At 41.7% G+C, this 18,616-nt stretch overlaps 2 protein-coding genes across 3 annotated transcripts; both read left to right on the forward strand.

Moving 5' to 3' along the window:
* The first annotated feature begins 699 nt into the window (after positions 1-699).
* LOC123471438 lies at positions 700-7,974 on the forward strand. 2 transcript variants are annotated; one of them, XM_045172763.1, is made up of 3 exons: positions 700-986; positions 1,199-1,361; positions 1,432-7,974. In XM_045172763.1, the coding sequence occupies exon 3, from the start codon at positions 1,483-1,485 to the stop codon at positions 7,879-7,881; it is 6,399 nt and encodes a 2,132-aa protein (XP_045028698.1). In that variant the 5' UTR covers positions 700-986; positions 1,199-1,361; positions 1,432-1,482; the 3' UTR covers positions 7,882-7,974. The 2 variants fall into 2 exon arrangements, with proteins under 2 accessions (XP_045028698.1, XP_045028699.1); XM_045172764.1 differs by having other exon boundaries at positions 1,205-1,361.
* Positions 7,975-8,421: 447 nt separating this feature from the next.
* On the forward strand, positions 8,422-18,597 carry LOC116929671. Its single transcript, XM_045172762.1, has 9 exons — positions 8,422-8,899; positions 9,060-9,151; positions 9,431-9,539; positions 9,682-9,874; positions 9,940-11,331; positions 11,550-11,709; positions 11,776-18,190; positions 18,315-18,383; positions 18,455-18,597. Exons 7-9 carry the CDS (start codon positions 11,827-11,829, stop codon positions 18,517-18,519), a joined length of 6,498 nt encoding a protein of 2,165 aa, XP_045028697.1. The 5' UTR covers positions 8,422-8,899; positions 9,060-9,151; positions 9,431-9,539; positions 9,682-9,874; positions 9,940-11,331; positions 11,550-11,709; positions 11,776-11,826; the 3' UTR covers positions 18,520-18,597.
* Positions 18,598-18,616: the final 19 nt, after the last annotated feature.

The raw sequence follows: 18,616 nt of genomic DNA on the forward strand, positions 1-18,616 counted from the left end.
TAATAGTTCAAGCCTGAAGTCTAGAACTGTAAAAGTGACTCACCCCTCCGGCGATGGGAGGAGCTTATTCTCGAATGGACACTAGCACCACCACCAAAGATTCTTGGAACTTCATTGAACAATCGTTAACAAAACAAAAAACAAACAAAACAGTTAGTTGTCGTTTTAGCGTTTTGATGTTAGAGTTCTTTTTACTTTTTGAAAGTGTTGAAATTGAAGACAAAAGTTACGGGTTTGGAATATTTTTCATTGCAAGTCTTCTCCTGTTTAATTGAATAACAAGGATGTAAGTAAACAAAAATTATTAAGCATCAATTTTATCTTGTGTTTATTATTGCTAAACGTCAAGTTACGAAAAGGCCCTGTATTATCAAGAATAAAAAAATTTCAATCCAAAAAGACTAATTATTATTCTTATTAGTAGTAGAGTTATCTTATTAGTTATATTATAAATTTCAGGTATAGCATAGCTGAGTGGTTAACGCGTCTGACAAGTGCATTAAATGAGAATAGGTATTAGGTTCAGACCCCATCTGATTCTTGCCTTTTTTTTTCAGTGTTAGCACCATTTTATACAATATTTACATTAAATAAACGAAAATTTCAAAAAATAATTACATTGCATTTTTATTCATACACCAAAGAAAAAATTTGAAAATAAACGTAAAACACAATTGTTATATATATAGCGAAGTATTTGTAAAAACGGCATGTTTATATTTTGAAAAATGTTGTTCTTCGACACCAGTAGAACGCGCTGAAGTCCATTCCAAGTTGGAAAAAAGGAGGTAGGGAGTGCGTCAAAACGATTGAACGGGCAAGATAGGGAAGCTCCAGGCTTTAGCTATTACATACAGTGGGCTATGCCATAACTAGACTGAAGCTTAAAAGTGCAACAAGTAGCTACAGCCTACACCCCTTCATGTTTTGACATGCCGGTGTCTTTCAATTTGTTTGTCATCAAAAGTCAATCTCCGTTAAGAAAGGTTCGTAACCTAGTCGTATGTAATAAGCCAAAATCCTTTTCAAATAAATTGGCATGGTTGCATTGTTGAACTAACACAGTCACTTTAGTCAGACTCATTTCTTTGTGATTACTGCTTAGCTAGCCCAAATGTCATTTCCCGTGTCACTGAATATCTCTGTTGAAATTCTCTGAAAAATGTTGCAATAAAAACATTGTTCTCTGTTTCGTTAGGTACAGGTTTCAGTTCTCTTTGTCAATAACTACAACTTAAACCAACTGTGGATCACCTTAAACGAGGAATAATTATCTCATCATCTGAAAAGACAACATTGTCTCCTAAGGAGTTATCATCAAGATACGGATAGCATCTTGTACCCTTTTGTAGTTGAAAAAGGTGATAATGTTTTTAAAATATTTAACCTTTAGTTAATAATACTAATAAAACCATTTTGGATTCCACATAGAGTTTGCCTGTGCACCCTTTTGGTCAGCAAAACGATTTTATGTTTTGTTAAATGGCATCGAACAACGAGCAGGACGGTAGTCCAAGCATTGTCGAGGATGAGGACATCTCCCAGTCCAACAGAATTTCATCGCCAACAGCCACCTTGTCGCTAGCAAGCAATGTTCGGAAAAAAACAAAAAAAGTACCTGATGCAACTCACGGTTTAAAATTTGAATCGAAATTGTTGACGTCGTTTTGCATACGAGCACTTGGAGTTGGTTGCATATTTCGATTGACCAAAGAAAGAGAAGACCTGGGTGGTAAATTTGACGATGTGATTTTTCAGTATCAAGTGCTAGATGATACATCTGAAGGTAAACATTGGCGCTATCGCTGCTTGCAAGCCAAACACAAGCAGAACGAATCGGACAAGATTAATGCGACTCACCTCCTCGAAGACAACGACAAGAGTGCTTTCAGCTTACCAAAATATTTCCGTTCCTTCTGCAAGATGAGAAGAAGAGGCGAAGACATTCACGACTGCATCATTTGCACAAACATTGGCTTCGATTTGGAAGACGCCAAGAAGAATGGCATCGATTTGGTGTCGATTAACGATCAACCTGAAGACATTCTAGAATTTGGTCCACAAGAGAAGACAGTTCGTTACAAACTAAACTTCGCAAAAGATTTACGAGTCAAAGTATTGAACGAATGGCCAGATATTCAACGTCTTGCCATTAACTTGCAAATCTGCGCACGGGATCAAACAACAATTGATATAAGGACTGGAGTGTTCAGCAGCTACCACGTTGCTTTGACGAAGGAAAGCGTCATTGATTCTGCCACGAAAAAGTTCCATGGGGATTTTGTAAACGAAACTGAAGGTCTGTCCGATGGGGCCAAACACCTACGTCAAATCCTCAGCCAACGGGTGAAAAAAGACGAATGGGAAAACTGGATATTTAAATTGGGTAACACATTCGGAAAAAGCCAATTGGCTCCTGAAATGGAAAATCGGCTACCGTTTAAAATCTCGGAGGAAGACATTGACGCATTCCTTGACAAATTCGTGTTTGTGGTGAACATGCCAAACGAAGAGCAATTTGAAGCCATTTTACAAACTCAAGATGTGAGCAAGTACTACCCTAAGGACGAATGCAAACAGCAAACGATCCGTTTGCTACACGAATTATCTGCAAAGTTCTCCAACAAGGAAAAGGACTATTGGCTAACTTCAGAAGAAGCCAAGAAGATCTTGTTAGATGGCGTTACAAACATTTCAAGTCAGCACCAGGCAAAATTAGAAAACGAGGTGGGCTTCAACGACGTCGCCAAGAATGACATGGCCATTAAACTAAAGGATTTCCTGGACAGTAGCGAAATGTTTAAGCGCATTACCACATCATCACCGAGATATACGACCGTCAAAGTCTTTTCGGCCATTCCAATACTGAAACAGGAATATACAGCACCAATTAGCCACCTGGTGACGTCATCTAGTCAATTGCAAGCCAAGGAAGATACGGAGAGATGGAAAAATATATTGAAACTACCGATCGATTCTGGTCATTTTCTCCTAGTCGTTTGCGATGATGGCGAGAAGCCGTTACAAGACGAACAATATGCTAAACTATTTTTGGGTGAAGAAGGAAAGACAAAAAGATACAAGGTGATTGTCATCAGTCGCAAGAAAGCTGAAATCACTGACCATGTCAGCGATGAAATCAACTACGCGCAGCTGGATGAATCCTTCAAGCAAAAGATCCTGTCGAAAATAGTTTCATTCCAAGGGCAAAATGAATTTGTTGAGCGCCTAATTGGAACCAAACCGGAAGAGGTGTTCGATTCCTTAGAAGAAATGCTGCGTCCTGAAGAAGGTCATATCATCATTCCATCGTTCGATACGTCCCGTTTCGAGAAATCCCTTTACATCAAGAGACGCGTGAAATTTGCATTTGACAAAAACTTTTACGCTGAATTAGCGAATCGTTTGAATTGCACCGTGGAAAAGGTCAGTGGGGAATGCAGAATCAGTACCCAAGGCCAAATCAAATGGTTGGTCGATGGCGAGCGCCGTAAAGAGATATGGGGAAACATCACAAAAATGAACGACCAAACATCCGGCAGCACTAAAGAAGACGACTATTTAATTAATTTAATTCACGTTGACGAGGAGCGGAAAGAACAGCCGGTCGTCATCATATGCGGCGTGGCTGGAACAGGCAAATCGACCCTGCTCTCCCACTACTACAGTGAAATAGAACAGCCGGTCGTCATCATATGCGGCGTGGCTGGAACAGGGAAATCGACCCTGCTCTCCCACTACTACAGTGAAATCAAGGAGAAGAAGTGCGACTGTTGGGTTATCAGACTGAACTTGGTCCAACATTGTGACGCCATAATGAAACTCGATAGAACAAGGCTCGACTTAACCGAATTTCTCATTCATCATCTGCGTGTCATCGACGGTCAAAGCCCGTTTTCTCGCTCGTTGCTGAAACGCCGGTTCGAGACGGGCGATCGGATCGTTTTCATGTTTGATGGCTTCGATGAAATTAGTGACGAATGCCAAAAAATTGCGATTCAGCTAATGAAGGTCATTCAAAAGAAGAAGGGCGTTCAACTTTACGTCACTACCCGCACCCATACGGCCCACCATCTGCAAAACGAATTATGTCAGTTGGCTTATTATTTGGAAAACTTTAACGAAAATGACCAGATTTGTTACCTGGCCAGTTATTGGACGAAAGAATTGCAACTGCCAAAAGATGGAGCCATCATGGACTTCGCCAAAGCGCTAGTGGGTCGTGTGTCGGAGACTCTGAAAGACGAAGAAAGAGCTTTCATCGGAATCCCTTTGCAATGCAGAATTCTCGCCGAGTGCTACCATCAAAATGTTGGCGACATTGTGCGAAGCAACGCTTTAAATGACGCAACACTCCAATCTAGCGAATCGATATCCCAAAAACTGTTGGCTTTACTTGACAATCAGAAATTCGATTTAATTAGTCTGTACAGCCAATTGATGGACACCAAACGCAAAGTCTTTCGAGAAGAAAAAACCAACACTCTCATCTGCAATCAGATATTGGCTGACGCTATTGAGATTTTAATTAAGAAAATCGAGTCTCGATTAACGAAATTGGCAGTGGAAACCATCATCACCGAACCAAATGTCCTGGAAATGTTTTGGCCACGAAAATGTTCGTACAAGTCCACCGAAGATCTTGACCGAGAAGAAAAAATTCTGGCTGAAAATAGTCTGAAATTTGGCTTAACTTTTTCTAGTGCAGATGGAATGCGACCCGAGTTCTTGCACCGGACGTTTGCCGAGTATTTAGTCGCGAAACATCTTTACGAAGGATTTCATCTCGACGACAAACGTCACAACAAACTGCTGGAAAATGAATCCATTCGAAAATTGATCCTGAACAAAATCTTGGCTTCAAAGCAATACGACGGAGTTCAAGTGTTTTTCGATTGCATGGTGAAACATGTGGTCGATGAGGATGAAGAGTGGCGTAATCAAATCGTTCGTCGACAATTACCGCATCGACTCAAGAAATTTTCTGAAAATCTGTTTACTCAGTTTCTGCGCAATTTTCCACCGCTCTGGTCACTCCACGACCAAACGATGTTCCGCCGACTTTACTTTGCGAACGCTCTCCATTTTTCGCTTTCGAATGGGAAAGGCAACATATTCCTGTTGTTGTGCGACTGTCTTGATGCCATGTTCGAAAGAGAGCAAATCCACTGGGCGATGTTTACCTCTTTCATACCGTCACTCCCTCCCACTTCAATTTGTTTCATTTCGCCCACCTGTTTTAAAGAAAACAAGCTCTTTAAACGATTCATCAATTATTTTGACATCGATCCAGCCAGTCCCTATACGTACTTTGTTATAAGCGAACTTATAGCAGGCATGTTCCGTAATTATTCTCCTGAAATGGTAAGGTCTTTCTGGTACCGAGACGAGCACCAGCAAACGATGAGCGACTTGCTTCAGTTTTTGGAAAACCAGCACGTGGCAGTCAACGAATATTTTGGACCCGACCAAGGATTCATGTTAAAATCAATTTTGGAACTTTTGATGGGCAGTGACAACTATTGTAGTCACCTGGAAACATTTCTAAAGCTTATGTCCAAATCGACAGCTTATTCGGACGACATCAAGTTTGCCAAACTGCTAATGGAAGTTTTCTGTTCTAAAGAACATCAGATGTCTGGCCAGATTGCCAAAACACTGGCTGTCTTACACGGACTAGGGCAGTCTACTCTTCTCGTTCAGCTGTACGCCGGAGTTTTAGCTGTAAAGCCGGAAGCATTTCAGACTCTTTATCAACCGCGTCGGTTAGAACAAGAAGACGCGATCCCGACTGACCTCGTCAAGTTCTTGGAAAGGGATTCTTATGGGATGACTCGTCTTCATCGAGCAGCGTTCTACGGAGACGTCGAAATACTCGACCAAATGTTAGCAAGATTTGGCCAGCTGGAACTCGACGATGAAGCTAAACAAGCACTACGCCAGGTGTTGCTTGAGGGTTACACTCCGTTTTACTTTGCCGCTGTTAAAAGTCACGAAAAAGTCTGTTCCAACTTGTTGGTCTTTGTGAAAGACGACGCACTGACGGACGAGTCAACTCTGTTCAATGGATATATTCACCGATCTCTTAATCGCGCCATGGAATCGGAAAATGTAGAAATGTTTCAACTGATATTGAAGGTCGTCAAGAAAGAATTAGGACATGCATATCTACTTGATCTGTTAATAGCAACCGGTGCGATGACATTTTCTTCGGCTCCTATTTTTAATAGCTGCTGGTCGGAAAAGGTATTCAACGCAATGGCGAAGATCATCGTCGATCGAGATGGCACCGTCGATTACAAATGTCTGAATGACCTGATTTTCAACGGAAACGGATTTGCGATAAACGCGTTGCAATACGTGGATGCCGAACATCTGCAGGAATTGTTTTCAGTAGAAGGCGCTGATACCTTCACGAAGCGTGTGTTCCATGCATCAGGTACATGCGACGGTTTCCTTCAGTTGTCAAAGTTGTTAAAGAATTTTAACAAAACACAACTATTGAATTTCGTAAAAATGATTACACTTAAAGGTGATACCAAAATAGTCAAAAGTAGCTGGTCGCGCACGGTCTCTACGGCTGATCTCAGTAATCCAACGTATCGTGACACGTTCATCCAACCCATTCTGGGCGATTACACCGACGACGATTTAGTTTTCACGCAAAACGATGACAAAACCACCACCGTTCACGCCGAAGGAGATATTCCGAAGAACAGCTTTTGGGGAGACTTCCTACGATCGACAATCCGATGTAATAAAAAACAAGACGAAGATTGCATTCTCGAGTGTTTGACTTGCGTATCGGATAAACTCGGAGGTGATTACGCTCAAGAACTGTTGCTCCACCAAGACGATCGGGGCTACGTCGTCATTCATCTACATCAAGAAACCGTCAAACTCATGTTGAAACGTTTACCAGAGAACAGCCAAGAGGAAGTGAAACAAAAGTGGAAGGAAAATGTTCCGCCCATGACGAAGGATTCGTTCTTCCACTCTACGGAAGGGTTCGGCGTTTACGCAATCGCAAACCTTTACAGCGATGTCTTACAATTTTACTTGGATTATGGCAGCGAGGTGCAACTCAACGAATGCGTCAATATTCTTACATCTGTTCGTTTGATTGACGGACAACAGCGCAGTGTATGGAGTTACTTTTTTGAACATTGTGAGGTAACGAAGACGAACGAATTATTGAAATCTGTGTCGGAAATTTTCGGTCGGGAGGCCGCGAAAAAATTGCTGCTTCACGAAATGGATCAATTTCCTCTCATACTGAAAGCTCTCTCCTGGAGAGAGGACATTAACGGGCAGCTGGAAACTTTGCCACAAGAAATACAAAATGATATTCAACAAGTTGTTGAACGAAAATCTGCCCAGCTTATTGATAAAGTGTTTCAAGATCACGAAACTTATTTCGAAGTACCGAGAGAACCATTTCCGAGAGACGAATATAAAAAACGATTAAACATTTTGGTATTTGTACTCAAATATAGCGATGCTCAACAACTCGAGCAATTCGTAGAAAACATCACGACGTTGCAGGTTTCCGTGTATACCGAAAAGACGCTCAGCATATGGGCTGTGATTCTATTCCGCCCGTCTTACGGAACCACGACGAACAACGTTGCGACCATGAACATGTTTTTGAAATGCGTTTCGCAGAGACTGGGCACAAATGCCGTCAAAGAATTAGTGCTCCACAAAATCGATGACAAGCCCGTCATATATTATCCTGCGGTTAGAGGAGAGGAGAGGATGGTGGAGGCGATGCTCGCCCATTTGGATGCCAAAAATCGCAAAAAGATTCAACGTCAAGTCAACGAGTTTTTAGACACAACTTTCGAGGTCCCCTCTGGTGGCGCTGAATTACTGCCATGATGAATCGTTTAAGTTTTGAATCCATTTCCATGTAATTGTATTCTGACAATCCATCTGATCGTGAAGCGTCAATACAAGTAGCTTTGCCCTTGATCAACAACCATCATGTTTAGCTTACGTGACTTTTCGTTGTTGTCAGGCATTTCGAAATTGCTGCGGAGAGAGTTACTCTCATCGAGGTTGCACTGGAGACGACGCCGCTTCATTGGTAATGTTCAACACTAATCTTATTTCATTCTCCTTGCCAAACGGTTGATCAGTACATCCCTTGAACTGCAGGTGAATTCAAGGGCCGGGTACCAGATCGGAGATGCTCTTGGTGAGGTTTTCTTCCGGAGAATGAGAGAAAACGGCAGTTCAACGTGAAAATTCCTTGAACGAGTCCACGGTGTTGCGCCTGAGGATTGCCCATAAATGGACACACCATCCCAACCTGCCCTACATCTGTTTGGGCCACTCGGCCAACAAAGGAGACGACACTTTTCTACGTCACGACTGCATCCATATGCAAATAAGGTATACACAATGACGCAGGTAGAAGAAAGTTTACGCAACAGGCCCTGGGGCGACTTGTTCCCCTACAGATGAAAGCGAACGACACGCATTTAGTTTCGTTAGCCGACCGATCGGTCAGAATTGGGACTCGGGTTGACGACAGACTATTTGTGATATGCATGGGCATGATTTAAAACAAAAACAAAAAAAGGGCGAAACATTTCGACAGTCTTTGTCTTATCAGCGTATACGGCCCACATAAAATTGATCCATTCGTTCCGGTGATAATATCTCTTGGGCTGTTGTGTTTGATATAAACCCGGTTTAGAGCAGTTTCCCTTTAGTATTTCAGACTAGGGTTTTGTGTTAGTAGGCCGGTGTTGGACGACGACGGTGGTCGCACATTTTAATTCGTTCCGTGCTTGCTGCCGAGATTGGTGCACACGTTTTTTGTTACAGGTTGAAAACCGGATCATTCATTTTCGTGTTGTGTGTATACGCTTTCCGGCTCGAATCGAATTAGGTAAGTGCCAAATTAGGTCATTTGTTTTTTAAATAGATCGATAGGATTGGGATTCATCGATTGGGAAAATTTGGGGTTATCTTGAATTTAATGACTGGAATGTTGAAACTATACTTTTGGTGTTTGGTATATCTGTTTCTTATATTGATTATGAGCCAAGAACATTCCAAGGCCTAGTATCGGATCAGAGCGACTCGTGTGTTTTCCGGCAGTAAAAAAGTCCAGCCCCAGCTCAGCATGAAACTCAAAGAGGTTCGTTAACACTTGAAAAATTTTATTTTTCTTCTGTGTACTAAATTCGGTTTACAGTCGTATCTTATCGTGAAATGTTGTAAAATCCCCGTAACTCAAGAAACTCATTTGTCAGAAGAGCCGTGTAAAAGCAAAAAACCCATTCGATTAGCAAGAGAGAGAAAGTGGTGCAATCGTTTATCTGAGATATCATTGGTCCATTTTTCCTGTTTGAAATTCTCAACGCAGAAAATGCACCAATATCGTATTGTTTTTATGATTATTTATTTTGTGCTGTAGGTTTATGATGCCATAAACGAACACCCAGAAACTGAGAACTTGAGCCCTTTGCCCGACAACATCTCTAAAACTAAAGCAATCATCGCATTTCACGCCATCGCCTGTGCAGGTAACGAGCGTCCCATTTACTCTGCCCATATCATCAGTCATGTTATTTACATCATATAATCTTTTAATCTCACGTTTCATATGGAGAGTGAGCTTAATTCCTGGCTTGTATAAAACTTTTCTTTTCTTTTTAAACTGTCAAGTGCCTGAAAATATCGGAAAGTTCCCCGTTCGGATTGTTCGCAGTGGGATGGCTACTACCTGTAATTGATTGACGAAACACTTCTATTACAGCCCTCGCCGCTGATTAGCACTGCACAAGAATCATTCGAGAAAGAAAGGTTATACCGTTGGCAGCACCGAAAGATTGTCTATTCATTGAACGAACTGTTGAGAGTAATCACAAAAGAAGTTGAAAGAGAGACGCCCTAATTGCTCAGATTATATATCCTTCTCTCTAGATTGTTGTGACGTAGACTGACCTGTAGTGAAGAATGAAAAAGGATCTAGACGAACAGAAATGGATCTGAGAGATTTCATTCTTTTTGCGCGTGACTGCCATTTGCGACTGTGTTAGGATTCATTAACCTCGTCAACCCCCTCCTTCAATGTTTTTAGTTGGTACTACATTTACAGCAGTTTCTCTTCTGACTTCACTCTTGGAGGATTTTAATTTTTTAATTTGATGGTTTTGAAATTATCGTGAAAGGCAACGCTCGTAAAAGAAGAAAAACTAATTAAAAAATAGGCACTCAACTTTCAATTGATGATCTGCGTGATTCTCTTTTTTTGTCGTTGAATAAATTATACGACCCGTTTATTTAGATTTGCGAAGCGTGAGACACGGAAGAATAAGAAAGAACATACCGCCAGTACTTCCCGTATATTCGAATTTTTTGTTGTTGTTGTTTCCCCAAACGCTATGCAGTTCTTTGTGTGTGTGTGTGTGTTTGTGTGTGTGCAAAAGAAAGAAAAATGTGCACGCTTTCACCGTGCGTGCCGTTATTAGACGCTGAGGACTGCAGTCACGCAGATTTCTTTTTTGAATCGCTAAGACACGATGATGAGATGAACTTGACAGATATCACATGACCTATACCAGTGGATATAAAAAATAATAATTCTCTATTTTATGTTCTTCCAGACCAGATTTTCATGCTGGTATATGGAATGTGATGGGCATTAACAATTATTAGGCTAACAATGAAAAGAAAACAGTTATCAGTTGCTCTCCGTTAGCAGCAATTTAATTATCATGTGTTGGCGATTGAATAGCGATTGCATCAACTTGTTTGAACTAAAACCAGTTGTGTTGCAGGAACTAAGGGCGAACGAACAGTGTCGGGAGGTTATCTGTGCCATCAAATTCGCGTTCTGGAGTTATTCGAACTGGAAGTTAATTACAAAATCTAGTAAAGATGTAAATTTATAAACAGGAAGAAAATGTGTTTACCATGTTCCCAAGCTGTTGCGTCTTCATTTGAAAGTAGAAGGATCGCTACGCCATCTATAATCACATTGTATTACTATGATAGAGCAGCAGGCATTTGAATCAAATCAAATATGACGTACAGGGAAATTTCCTATAGATTTTTTAAACTTTGGAACTCACTTAGAGATAGTCACGCTATCTATCTCTGCGTGATTATTTATTAGGAAACGAACATTTTCCCTCTCATTTATCTAACAGCCATTGTTTAGCTATGAACAAAAAGACTGCAACTAAGAACTAACCATAACTAGGCTGAAGCTTAAAAGTGCAACAAGTAGTTACAGCCTACACCCGTTCATGTTTTGACATCCCAGTGTCTTTCAATTTGTTTGTCATCAAAATTCAAACTCCGTTAAGGAAGGTTCGTAACCTAGTCGTATGTAATAAGCCAAAATCCTTTTCAAATAAATTGGCATGGTTGCACTGTGTTGCATTGTTGAACTAACACAGTCACTTAAGTCAGACTCATTTCTTTGTGATTACTGATTAGCTAGCCCAAATGTAATTTCCCGTCTGAATATCTCTGTTGAAATTCTCTGAAAAATGTTGCAATAAAAACATTGTTCTCTGTTTCGTTAGGTACAGGTACAGTTCTCTTTGTCAATCACTACAACGTACTAGCTGTGGATCAGCTTAAACGAGGGATAATTTTCTCGTCATTTAAAAAGACAACATCGTCTTCTAAGGAGTTATCATCAAGATACCAAAAATATCTTGTACCCTTTTGCAGTTGAAAAAGGTGTTAATGTTTTTAAATATTTTTTCTTTAGTTAATGCTAATAAAACCATTTTATATTCCACATAGGATTTCCCTGTGCATCATTTTGGTCAGCAAAACGATTTGATGTTTTGTTAAATGGCATCGAACAACGAGCAGGACGGTAGTCCAAGCATTGTCGAGGATGACGACATCTCCCAGTTCAAGCCACAGGATGCAACTCACGGTTTGAAATTTGAATCGAAATTGTTGACGTTGTTTTGCGTCCGAGCACTTGGGGCTGGCTACATATTTAAATTAAGCAGAGAAAGAAAAGACCTGGGTGGTAAATTTGACGATGTGATTTTTCAGTATCAAGTGCTAGATAATACATCTGAAGGTAAACATTGGCGCTATCGCTACTTGCAAGCCAAACACAAGCAGAAGGAATCGGACAAGATTAATGCGACTCACCTCCTCGATGATAATGACAAGGACAAGGGCAAGGGTGACCTCGATGATAATGACAAGGACAAGGGCAAGGGAGGCAAGGGCAAGGGCAAGGGCAAGGGCAAGGGCAAGGGCAAGGGTGATTTCAGTTTACCAAAATATTTTCGTTCCTTCTGCATGATAAGAAGAAGAGGCGAAGACATTCACGACTGCATCCTATGCACAAACATCGGTTTCGTTAAACCATCATTGGATCCGAATTCGTTGAACAATTTCCAGGAAAAAGGCATCGAGTTGGTGCCGATCGACGACGAGCCTGAAAACATTCTAAAATTTGGTCCGCAGACACTTCGTTATAAATTGGAATTCACCAAAGAGTTAAAAAGAAAAGCGTTAAACGAGTGGTCAGACATAAAACATCTTGCCGAGAAATTGCAAACCTATGCACAAGAAAGAACAAAAATTGATTTAAGGCAAGAAGTCTTTCAATGCTACCACGTTGCCTTAATCGAGGAAAAAGTCATCGATTCTGCCACCAAAAAGTTCCATGAAGATTTCGTAAAAGGAGAAAAGAGTCTGTCCAAAGGCGCACAAGAACTTCGACAAATCCTCAGCGATTCACCAAAGAACGACTGGATAAACTGGGAATTCAAATTTGATGACAGATTCGGAAAAAAGCAACGGAAATATGAAATAAAAAATCCGTTGCCGTTAAAAGTCTCAAAGGCAGACATTGACGCGTTCCTTGACAAATTCGTGTTCGTGGTGAACATGCCAAACGAAGAGCAATTTGAAGCCATTTTACAAACTCATGATGTGAGCCAGTACTACCCTAAGGACAAATGCGAACAGCTAACGATCCGTTTGCTACACAAAGTATCTGCAAAGTTCTCCAAGAACTTCACGCTAACTTCAGAAGAAGCCAAGAAGATCTTGTTAGATGGCGTTACAAAGATTTCAAGCCAGCACCAGGCAAAATTAGAAAACGAGGTGGGCTTCAACGACGACGCCAAGAATGACATGGCCGTTAAACTAAAGCCTTTCCTGGACAGTAGCGAAATGTTTAAGCGCATTACCACATCATCACCGAGATATACGACCGTCAAAGTCTTTTCGGCCATTCCAATACTGAAACAGGAATATAAAGCACCAATTAGCCACCTGGTGACGTCATCTAGTCAATTGCAAGCCAAGGAAGATACGGAGAGATGGAAAAATATATTGAAACTACCGGTCGATTCTGGTCATTTTCTCCTAGTCGTTTGCGATGATGGCGAGAAGCCGTTACAAGACGAACAGTATGCTAAGCTATTTCTGGGTGAAGAAGGAAAGACAAAAAGATACAAGGTGATTGTCATCAGTCGCAAGAAAGCTGAAATCACTGATCATGTCAGCGATGAAATCAACTACGCGCAGCTGGATGAATCCTTCAAGCAAAAGATCCTGTCGAAAGTAGTTTCATTCCAAACGCAAAATGAATCTGTTGAACGTCTAATTGGAACCAAACCGGAAGAGGTGTTCGATTCCTTAGAAGAAATGCTGGATCCTGAAGGAGGGCGAATCAGCATTCCATCGTTCGATACCTCCCGTTTCGAGAAATCCCTTTACATCAAGAGACGAGTGAAATTTGCATTTGACGAAAACTTTTACGCTGAATTAGCGAATCGTTTGAATTGCACCGTGGAAAAGGTCAGGGGGGAATGCAAAATCAGTACCCAAGGCCAAATCGAATGGTTGGTCGATGACGAACGCCGTAAAAAGATATGGGAAAACATCACAAAAATGAACTACCAAACATCCAGCAACATTGAAGAAGACGGCCATTTAATTAACGTTGACGAGGAGCGGAAAGAACAGCCGGTCGTCATCATATGCGGCGTGGCTGGAACAGGCAAATCGACCCTGCTCTCCCACTACTACAGTGAAATCAAGAAGATGAAGTCCGACTGTTGGGTTATCAGACTGAACTTGGTCCAACATTGTGATGCCATAATGAAACTCGATAGAAGAAGGCCCGACTTAACCAAATTTCTCATTCATCATCTGCATGTCATCGACGGTCAAAGCCCGTTTTCTCGCTCGTTGCTGAAACGCCGGTTCGAGACGGGCGATCGGATCGTTTTCATGTTTGATGGATTCGATGAAATTAGTGACGAATGCCAAGAAATTGCGATTCAGCTAATGAAGGTCATTCAAAAGAAGAAGGGCGTTCAACTTTACGTCACTACCCGCACCCATACGGCCCACCATCTGCAATACGAATTATGTCAGTTGGCTTATTATTTGGAAAACTTTAACGAAAATGACCAGATTTGTTTCCTGGCCAGTTATTGGACGAAAGAATCGCAACTGCCAAAAGATGGAGCCATCATGGACTTCGCCAAAGCGCTAGTGGATCGTGTGTCGGAGACTCTGAAAGACGAAGAAAGAGCTTTCATCGGAATCCCTTTGCAATGCAGAATTCTCGCCGAGTGCTACCATCAAAATGTTGGCGACATTGTGCGAAGCAACGCTTTAAATGACGCAACACTCCAATCTAGCGAATCGGTATCCCAAAAACTGTTGGCTTTACTTGACAATCAGAAATTCGATTTAATTAGTCTGTACAGCCAATTGATGGACACCAAACGCAAAGTCTTTCGAGAAGAAAAAACCAACACTCCCATCTGCAATCAGATAGTGGCTGACGCCATTGAGTTTTGGATTAAGAAAATCGAGTCTCGGTTAACGAAATTGGCAGTGGAAACCATCATCACCGAACCAAATGTCCTGGAAATGTTTTGGCCACGAAAATCTTCGTACAAGTCCACCGAAGATCTTGACCGAGAAGAAAAAATTCTGGCTGAAAATAGTCTGAAATTTGGCTTAACTTTTTCTAGTGCAGATGGAATGCGACCCGAGTTCTTGCACCGGACGTTTGCCGAGTATTTAGTCGCGAAACATCTTTACGAAGGATTTCATCTCGACGACAAACGTCACAACAAACTGCTGGAAAATGAATCCATTCGAAAATTGATCCTGAACAAAATCTTGGCTTCAAAGCAATACGACGGAGTTCAAGTGTTTTTCGATTGCATGGTGAAACATGTGGTCGATGAGGATGAAGAGTGGCGTAATCAAATCGTTCGTCGACAATTACCGCATCGACTCAAGAAATTGACTGAAAATCTGTTTACTCAGTTTCTGTGTAGTTTTCCACCGGGTTGGTCATTCGGCCAAATTCGGCCTACATTCGTACCTTACGTTACGAGCGCCCTCAATTTTTCACTTTCGAATGGGAAAGGCAACATATTCCTGTTGTTGTGCGACTGTCTTGATGTCACGTTCGAAAGAGAGCAAATCCGCTGGGCGATGTTTACCTCTTTCATACCGTCATTCCCTCCCACTTCAATTTGTTTCATTTCGCCCACCTGTTTTAAAGAAAATAAGCTCTTTAAACGATTCATCAATTATTTTGACATCGATCCAGCCAGTCCCTCTACGTACAGTGTTATAAGCGAACTTATAGAAACCATGTTCCCTTATTATTCTCCTGAAATGGGAAGGTCTTTCTGGTACCGAGACGAGCACCAGCAAACGATGAGCGACTTGCTTCAGTTTTTGGAAAACCAGCACGTGGCTTTCAACGAATATTTTGGACCCAACCGAGAACTCAGGACAAAACCAATTTTGGAACTTTTGATGGGCAGTGACAACTATCGTAGTCACCTGAAAACATTTCTAAAGCTTTTGTCCAAATCGATAGCTTATTCGGACGACATCAAGTTTGCCAAACTGCTAATGGAAGTTTTCTGTTCTAAAGAACATCTGATGCCTGGCCAGATTGCCAAAACACTGGCTGTCTTACACGGACTAGGGCGGTCTACTCTTCTCGTTCAACTGTACGGCGGAGTTTTAGCTGTAAAGCCGGAAGCATTTCAGACTCTTTATCAGCCGCGTCAGCTAGAAAAAGAAGACGCGATCACGACTGACATAGACAAGTTCTTGGAAAGGGATTCTTATGGGATGACTCGTCTTCATCGAGCAGCGTTCTACGGAGACGTCGAAATACTCGACCAAATGTTAGCAAGATTTGGCCAGCTGGAACTCGACGATGAAGCTAAACAAGCAGTACGCCAGGTGGTGCTTGAGGGTTACACTCCCTTTTACTTTGCCGCTGTTAAAAGTCACGAAAAAGTCTGTTCCAACTTGTTGGTCTTTGTGAAAGACGACGCACTGACGGACGAGTCAACTCTGTTCAATGGATATATTCACCGATCTCTTGATCACGCCATGGAATCGGAAAATGTGGAAATGTTTCAACTGATATTGAAGGTCGTCAAGAAAGAATTAGGACATGAATATCTAATTAACCTGTTAATAGCAACCGATCCACCCACATCTAAAATTGAATCGAGCTTATTTTTCCGTAGCTGCAGGTCGGAAAAGGTATTCAACGCAATGGCGAAGATTATCGTCGATCGAGATGGCACCGTCGACTACAAATGTCTGATTGACCTGATTTTCAACGGAAAAGAATTAGCGAGAAACGCGTTGCGATGCGTGGATGCCGAACATCTGCAGGGATTGTTATCAGTAGAAGGCGCTGATACTTTCAAGAAGCGTGTGTTCGATGCATCATTTTCTACATCCGGCGGTTTCCACCAGTTGTCAAAGATATTAAAGAATTTTAACCAAACACAACTATTGGATTTCGTAAAAATGATTACACTTAAAGGTGATACAAATATAAGAAAAAGTAGGTTTACGGTCTCTACGGCTAATCTCAGTGTTGCAACGAATCGTAAAACAGTCATCGAACGCTATTCTGACACCGACGACGATTTAGTTTTCACGCAAAACGATGACGGATCCATCACCGTTCACTTCAAAAGAGTTGTTCCGGGGAACAGCTTTTGGGGAACTTTCCTACGATCGACAATCACCTCTTTAGCTGATACTTCTATAACTCGAGAAGACGTTGATTGCATTCTCGAGTGTTTGACTTGCGTATCGGATAAACTCGGAGGTGATTACGCTCAAGAACTGTTGCTCCACCAAGACAATCGGGGCTACGTCGTCATTCATCTATCACAAGAAACCGTCAAACTCATGTTGAAACGTTTACCAGAGAACAGCCAAGAGGAAGTGAAACAAAAGTGGAAGGAAAATGTTCCGCCCATGACGAAGGATTCGTTCTTTTCGTTCAATTCTATGAAAAAGTTGGACAGTTTAAAAATGGCAAAGTATTACAGCGATGTCTTACACTTTTACTTGGATTATGGCAGCGAGGTGCAACTCAGTGAATGCGTCGATGTTCTTACATCCATTCGTTTGATTGACGGACAACAGCGCAGTGTATGGAGTTACATTTTTGAACATTGTGAGGTAACGACGACGAACGAATTATTGAAATCTGTGTTGGAAACTTTCGGTGGGGAGGCCGTGAAAAAGTTGCTGCTTCACGAAATGGATCAATTTCCTCTCATACTGAAAGCTCCGTCCTGGGGAGAGGACATTGATGGGCAGCTGGAAACGTTGCCACAAGAAATACAAAATGATATTCAACAAGTTGTTGAACGAAAAGCTGCCCAGCTCATTGATGAAGTGTTTCTACATCACAAAACTTATTTCGAAGGACCGAGAGAACGATATTACAAAGGATTAAACATTTTGGTATTTGTGCTCAAATACAGCGATGCTCAACAACTCGAGCAATTCGTAGAAAAAATCACGACGTTGCAGGTTTCCGTGCATACCGAGAAGACGCTCAGCATATGGGCTGAGATTTTATTCCGCCCGCGTGACGGAAAAACGACGAACAACGTTGCGACCATGAACATGTTTTTGAAATGCGTTTCGCAGAGACTGGGCACAAATGCCGTCAAAGAATTAGTGCTCCACAAAATCGATGACAAGCCCGTCATATATTTTCCTGCGGTAAGAGGAGAGGAGAGGATGGTGGAGGCAATGCTCGCCCATTTGGATGCTAAAAATCGCAAAAAGATTCAACGTCAAGTCAACGAGTTTTTAGACAAAACTTTCGAGGTCCCCTCTGATGGCGCTGTTACTACTGCCGTGAAGAATCGTTTAGGTTTTTAATTTTTCATGTAATTGTATTCTGACAATCCATCTGATCGTGAAGCGTCAATACAAGTAGCTTTGCCCTTGATCAACAACCATCATGTTTAGCTTACGTGTCTTTTCGTTGTTGTCAGGCATTTCGAAATTGCTGCGGAGAGAGTTACTCTCATCGAGGTTGCACTGGAGACGACGCCGCTTCATTGGTAATGTTCAAAACAAATCTTATTTCATTCTCCTTGCCAAACGGTTGATCAGTACATCCTTTGAACTGCAGGTGAATTCAAGGGCTGGGTACCAGATCGGAGATGCTCTTGGTGGGGTTTTCTTCCGGAGAATTAGAGAAAACGGCCGTTCAACGAGAAAATTCCTTGAACGAGTCCACGGTGCTGCGCCTGAGGAGTGCCCATAAATGGACACACCATCCCAACCTACCCTA

Source organism: Daphnia magna, linkage group LG4 (assembly GCF_020631705.1).
Source record: "Daphnia magna isolate NIES linkage group LG4, ASM2063170v1.1, whole genome shotgun sequence".
NCBI lineage: Eukaryota > Metazoa > Arthropoda > Branchiopoda > Diplostraca > Daphniidae > Daphnia > Daphnia magna.

Bases quoted from the DNA above. Each gene is read 5' to 3' on its own strand.
- LOC123471438 (XM_045172763.1), top strand. From the start codon at position 1,483: ATGGCATCGAACAACGAGCAGGACGGTAGTCCAAGCATTGTCGAGGAT.
- LOC116929671 (XM_045172762.1), top strand. From the start codon at position 11,827: ATGGCATCGAACAACGAGCAGGACGGTAGTCCAAGCATTGTCGAGGAT. The intron at 18,191-18,314 runs GTTTTTAATTTT...CGTTGTTGTCAG, and splicing joins TGCCGTGAAGAATCGTTTAG to GCATTTCGAAATTGCTGCGG. The intron at 18,384-18,454 runs GTAATGTTCAAA...TTTGAACTGCAG, and splicing joins GAGACGACGCCGCTTCATTG to GTGAATTCAAGGGCTGGGTA.